Source organism: Lucilia cuprina, chromosome 2 (assembly GCF_022045245.1).
Source record: "Lucilia cuprina isolate Lc7/37 chromosome 2, ASM2204524v1, whole genome shotgun sequence".
NCBI lineage: Eukaryota > Metazoa > Arthropoda > Insecta > Diptera > Calliphoridae > Lucilia > Lucilia cuprina.
This window is the reverse complement of record NC_060950.1, coordinates 12,140,243-12,146,639: the sequence shown is the minus strand read 5'-3', so window position 1 is coordinate 12,146,639 and position 6,397 is coordinate 12,140,243. Positions and strand designations below refer to the sequence as shown.

Below are 6,397 nucleotides of genomic sequence, written 5' to 3'. Positions count from 1 at the left end.
TTCTAGTTCAGTTCTAGTTCAGTTCTAGTTCAGTTCTAGTTCAGTTCTAGTTCAGTTCTAGTTCCGTTCTAGTTCAGTTCTATTTCAGTTCTAGTTCAGTTCTAGTTCTAGCTCAGATTTATTTTAGTTCTAATTCAGTTTCATTCCAGTTATAGTGTAGTTATATTTTTAAACCTCAGGAGCTGTTCTTACATGTGTTGTTTACTGTTTTAAATATTCTCTGACTATTATCTGGCTGAATACCCTAATATATTCAAATTAGTTAAATTTATCAATTATATAAAGAATGTGAAAATATTGATATTAAAATAACTGTAGGAACAGTAGGTCCTATATATACGTATATACATATATACATGTGTACATAAATGTTTAAAATGTAAGCCAATAACTGGTGTTTAATAAAAGATATTCAATTACACAAGCAAGTAAAAGCCCGCACACTTTATATTTGCAACAATTTATAGACAACAACAAAACATTAAAAGTCAAGTTCATATTACTTACAGTGTATTTGGTAAAATAAGTCATTGATATAGCTAAAGCAAAAAAATATGACCCAATGATTACTGGAAAACCTTGACAAAAATCATAGCACAACAAATTAGTTAAATAATATACATAGTTAATATATACAAAAAATTTAAATTTTTGCACACGTTTTAAGTAAGTTTAACTTTTAAAACTCACTTTATATTATTATTAAAAATTATTAACTTTTAAATAGGCACTTTAGTTTTATTATTGAAATACACAAGTACAAACTAATACATTGGCAGTAAAGAAAGAAAGCTTTTTTGTTTTATTGCTTTATATCTAATATTGCACTTTATTTGCTTATTTTACTTAAATAGATAATTATGAACCAGTTTTTTTGTTTTAATTAACTAATTTAAAGTTTATTTAAACAACACTCGCCACCGAAAGAACAATGTTAAATGATAGGAGTTTTTTATTTATTAAAAGAACAACAACATAAAGAATTTAAATTGAACAGCTGATCGTTTTAGTAGACAAAAGCTGCTTGTTATAAAAACCTTTTTAGTGAGAGTTTGTAAATATATACAGGGTTGCATTTTATATATTACAAGATGTAAAATATGTCATGTAAACAATGAATCTTCTGTGAAACATATAAAAAAAATGTAAAAAACGTAATGTTATTTAATCTTAATAACAAAGTTTTAGAACACTTACTTGCGTTGAAGTGTAAAAACGACTATTTATATATTGAATTAATTCATTAATAACTTGTCTTTTAAATCATGTTGTATTTTATTTATTACAAATTATTTTGGTTTACTATTTAAATAAATTATTTAAAAAAACTTATAAAGTTTTATTAAGAAAATTCGTGATATCTTAACAATTTTAGGATTGATTTTCTTTTGTATAGTAAACTACATTTACAAAAAATATATCAAATTTGAAAAAAACTAATATTCACAAAAAGTTTTTTTATTAAAAATAAATCAAACTAAATTAAATAACTAATGTTTTTTCTTGTTGTAAATGTAAGTTAAGTCTTTACAGCATCTCACAGGCCATTGTAAGCACGATTAATTGAAGCTTGATCTAAAATTTTCTTTAAATCTGTAAAAAAAGAAAAATAATTATTAACATTATGCATTTTTTTATTGAACATAATTTGCAGTAAAATAAAATCGATTTTTTTGTATAAAACTTTATTTTGTAGAACCTAAATTTTTTCTTTAAATTTCAGTTTAAACACGTTAATATAGCAATTTACATTTAAAATTAAATTTTAATTCAAAATTTGGAGACAAGTTATTTAAAACTTACCTTCTTTTTCTGTATCATCCAAGTCTTTTTTAGGAAATTCTACATCAAATGTTATGTACAAATTGCCATGTAGATTGTTATTTTCATAGTTGGGCATACCTTCGCCCTTCTTGCGAATACGAGCTCCAGGCCAGGTTATTTTTTCCCTTGACACTGAAACTTTGTGTCCATCTAAATGCACAATATCCACGTTAAAGCCAACCAAAGCATCCTGTAATGAATATATAATATAACAAAAATGTATTGAAACATGTTCCTTTTGAAACCGAATCAGAACTTAATTAAAGCTGAACTGGAATTAAACCAGAACTGAATTAAGAAGAACTGCACTAGAACTAATCTAGAATTGAACTAGAACTGATGTGTTACTAAACTAGAACTGAACTAGAACTAAAATAGAACTGAACTAGAACTTAACTAGAACTGAACTAGAACTGAACTAGAACTGAACTAGAACTGAACTAGAACTGAACTAGAACTGAACTAGAACTGAACTAGAACTGAACTAGAACTGAACTAGAACTGAACTAGAACTGAACTAGAACTGAACTAGAACTGAACTAGAACTGAACTAGAATTGAACTAGAACTGAACTAGAACTGAACTAGAACTGAACTAGAACTGAACTAGAACTGAACTAGAACTGAACTAGAACTGAACTAGAACTGAACTAGAACTGAACTAGAACTGAACTAGAACTGAAAATAACTAGAATTAAATTGGAACTGAATAACAAATGAAGTAGAACTAAATTATAACTGTACTAGAACTGAACTAAAACTGAACCAGCGCTAAACTATAACTTAACTACAACTGAAACTAAACTAAAATTATACTGGAACTGAATTAGAAAAGAAGTAGAACTAAACTAGAACTAATCTAAAACTGAACTAGAGCTAAACTCGAACCAAAATAGAACTGAACTAGTATAGTATAGAAGAGAAGTGATATTAAGTGTTCTAACAAAAAAATGTGTTTATTGATTTTACAAAATACGCCCACTTGTTAAATACCCTATAATCGACTGTAAAGTCATAATATTAATTTTTTTTAAATTCACTTACCTGTAAACTAATTGTAACATTCGTATACAAATCATCGCCCTTACGTTGGAAACGCTTATGTGGCATTTGTAGGACCTTAATAATCAAATCACCAGGTTCACCATCCATATGAGGTTCACCTTCAGCCACAAATCTAGTTTCCTGACCATCAATCATACCGGCTTCTACTTCAATTTCCAGTGTACGTTCTTCATTCACCAACTTAACATTGGGACATTCATCGCACACAGTTTGTTGTATCATTTGGAAACGTCCTGGGCCCAAATTACGTGTTACCATTTCTTGGCGACAATTACATTTTCTCGTACCGGCTGCAGGTTTTAGAACAGGCTTATTTCTGACAATTTCCACAAAATTACCGGAATATAATTCCTCCAAGGTGACATACATATTCATAACAATATTGGCTCCCTTGGGTGTGTCATGATGATGAGGATCACCGTTGCCGAAATGGAAACCAAAATCACCAAAGAAACTAGCAAAAGGATCACCACCATGATCCATCATGCCATCTTTCTTTAAACATTCCTCCCCACATCTGTCGTAGGTCTTACGTTTGTCCGCATCGGACAGTACTTCGTAGGCGGCACCTAAGTCTTGGAATTTTGTGGACGCATCCGGATCATCTTTATTTTTATCAGGATGTAATTCCTTGGCTAGTTTTCTGTAGGCTTTTTTTATTTCATTTGTTGTGGCAGATTTACGTACATTTAGAATTTTATAAAAATCCCTTCCGGCCAAAGCCGTATCCAGTAGACATACAGCAATTTGTATTAGTAAAACTACGGCTAAGATTTTCATTGTTTTTGTTTATTTGTTTACTATTTTATGTTAGGAATAGTTAACTGTTTATTTAATAATATTTTTTATTGTTTTTCTTTTAAAAATACATAATTTATTAATGTTTTGCTTGCGAAAAAAATTTACACCACGGTATCTGTAAGAAAAAAAATTATGACAACTGCGTGGTCTGCGTTGATTGGTCAGAAAATGCTTCTTCTTTATGTAAGTATTCACGGGGAAATAATGACATGCCACGACGAAACAGCTGTCGATAAATAAAAGATGCCAGAGTTAAGGTTTGAATAAAATAAATCTTTTAATGAAAATAAAAACAGAGATGGATACATATTTTGTAATGTTTGCTTTGTTTAGAAGTAGGATTTTTGTTAAATAAATTGTGTGTAAAAAAAAAACATTTTATTTTAAAAATATTTGATAAAATTGAACTCTACTTGTTGTGAATAAGCGATCTGGCAAGTATTAAACAACCGGCTGTTAACATTTTACAACTACATAGACAATATTTTCAACGGAAAATGAGAGAGAGAGCAAGAGAAAATTATTAAAGCATACTTATAGGAACATAGTTTGATTTCCTGTTTACTCCATTTATTTATACTCAGAGAATAACATATAAGAAAGTCCTTATAAACGTTGAAAAAAATAAAAGAAAAACTTTGTAGAAATTTTCTTAGACAGTTAAGATATTTTCACAGGTGTAGACGTATATTATTTCATAAGTAATAATCTTTATTTTTAGAATTATTAATAAGAACCACTTAGAAAAAAAGCAATAAAAAAGTAAAGTGAAAAAGTTCTTAAAACATAAATTTAAACCGAAAATAAAGAAAAATTAACGCAAATATAAAGAAAAAAGTTAAAGTTCTAATAAATAAAACCATACATTTATACAAAGTTCTTTTTTTTGGAGTAAAAAAGGAAAATATTTTGTAAATTTTATAAAAAAAATATATATACTATACTATATATTTAAATTTTATATAAATAATTATTATGTATGGGTTCCAAAATTGTTAATTTAGAGGTGAGTTTTTAAAAGAATAACATAAAAAAGTAATTTAATTAAAAATTTTATATGAAAAAAAACTATGAGAAAATTTTCATATTTTCACATACACTTACAAATATAAAAGTTATAAATGTGCTGTATACAGTCTTATATACATATATATATATATTTAAACCTCCTGTTTCTCTCTCCCTCCTCCCTTTCGGGTAAATGTTAATTTTCATTTCTTTTGACTCTTCTTTAAAAGTCCTGTCAAAGCGTGTTATCGATTTTTTTACTTATATGTCATACTCACATACATATGTATGTGTGTTTGTTCTCATTTTTCTGTTATTTGTTTGTTTGTCTGTTACTCTAGTCCTTTCTTTTTTTCTTTTACGTCTTTCTCCCTACTCTCGAAATTTACGCGTGTTTTTGTTGTTTTGATTATTCTCACTCACACAAAATGACCTAAAAATAACGGTGCATGTGCTAATGGCCATTTGTTGTACATTTACCGTTAGGTCTCAGTATGCGGCATTTGGCGCTTAAAAAAAATAAATAAAAAACGGAAATGTCTTTGGTTAGCGCGTTTTAAGGCCAATTTCGCCTGCATATATACTACGTTTCGTTAGCAGTAATTTGAATTGTTTCAAAAAGGATTTGTGTAGTGCAAACACTCACTCTTTCATTCTCTACATACAAAGTGACAAACAAACAAGTAATTGTAACATTGTAGCCAATATGGCTACATTTCATTCATATTGTTCCATTTGTAGTGGTAATTTATTTAATAATATTTTAATTTATAGCTAAAGTTTAAATACAAGTATGGGTGTTGTTGTAGTTGTTCTAGCTATTATTTAGTTAGTTGAAGTACTTAAGTTATTTGTGTGTTAGCGTGTCGTCCTCTAATTGCCATTTGACACATTTTTTTCCTTCCAACACTTGTACTTTTTCTTTTATTCTAATGTCGTTGATTTCATGACTGGCCTTTTTTAAAATCATTTATTTTTTTAGTGGGCTCTTTCCTTTCACATATTGGAATTTGCATAAATTTTTCGTTGTGTCGTATTTGTTATGCAGTTTATTTTTCGGGTTAAACTATTTTCATTACATAGTTGCTGTTTCGTGTTATATTTTGATTTTTTTTTTCTTTTTGCTAAAGGTTGCTGATTAGTTTTGTCGACATTTCCGGTATGTTCGAATAAGACCTTTAAGATATTTTTATAAACATTTCCGTTGGTCATTTCGTGTTGGCGGATTTATGATTAACTGTTAAAGTATTTAATATAAAAAGGAAAACACTGTTTAGTCAAGTGTAAAAGCAATGTATAAATTTCATGTTTAAGATTTTTCTGTTAATTATTTGTTGGAGGATTTATTCAAACTTATCAATTAAAATGTATCATAATCTAAATGAATTTTAGCTCTATCTTTAGATCTAAAATAAAAAATTCATATATTTTGGGTTTGTAATTTCGTTTGTAATTTCTATAACATAATTTTCCGACCCTGAAACCTTGCAGCTTGATTACAATTGGAACCACAACCGCTGTCGACAATGAGTATTCATACATTTTGTATGAAGAGCAAAACATTATATTGTGGTGTCGCCAACCAGGATGTACTGAATACATGGTGACATAATAGATAGATAGGTAGATAGATAGATAGATAGATAGATAGATAGATAGATAGATAGATAGATAGATAGATAGATAGATAGATAGATAGA

General features: G+C 28.2%; 2 protein-coding genes across 4 annotated transcripts in view; both read right to left on the bottom strand.

The window, feature by feature from the left end:
- Window positions 1-943, bottom strand: part of LOC111675759 (protein croquemort) — a 10,148-nt gene extending 9,205 nt beyond the window's left edge. Inside the window, exons 1-2 of one of the 3 annotated variants that reach the window (XM_023436588.2) lie at window positions 691-943; window positions 508-578 (exon numbers count right to left, since the gene is read on the bottom strand). The gene's annotated coding sequence lies outside the window, so the exon portion shown is untranslated. Of the gene's footprint in view, window positions 1-507; window positions 663-690 lie in introns of those variants that run through there. The other 2 variants (XM_023436589.2, XM_023436587.2) reach the window with 2 other exon arrangements.
- A 483-nt stretch (window positions 944-1,426) lies between these two features.
- On the bottom strand, window positions 1,427-3,812 carry LOC111675757 (dnaJ homolog shv). Its single transcript, XM_023436584.2, has 3 exons — window positions 2,868-3,812; window positions 1,804-2,014; window positions 1,427-1,593 (listed from the first exon to the last, which is right to left on the bottom strand). The coding sequence occupies exons 1-3, from the start codon at window positions 3,666-3,668 to the stop codon at window positions 1,538-1,540; spliced, it is 1,068 nt and encodes a 355-aa protein (XP_023292352.2). The 5' UTR covers window positions 3,669-3,812; the 3' UTR covers window positions 1,427-1,537.
- Between the last annotated feature and the right edge of the window lie 2,585 nt (window positions 3,813-6,397).

Excerpts from the sequence above, each read along its gene's own strand:
- LOC111675757 (XM_023436584.2), bottom strand. The coding sequence starts at position 3,668 with ATGAAAATCTTAGCCGTAGTTTTACTAATACAAATTGCTGTATGTCTA. Across the intron at positions 2,015-2,867 it reads ATGTTACAATTAGTTTACAG|GATGCTTTGGTTGGCTTTAA; the intron begins GTAAGTGAATTT and ends TATTCATTACAG. Across the intron at positions 1,594-1,803 it reads GGATGATACAGAAAAAGAAG|ATTTAAAGAAAATTTTAGAT; the intron begins GTAAGTTTTAAA and ends CTTTTTTTACAG.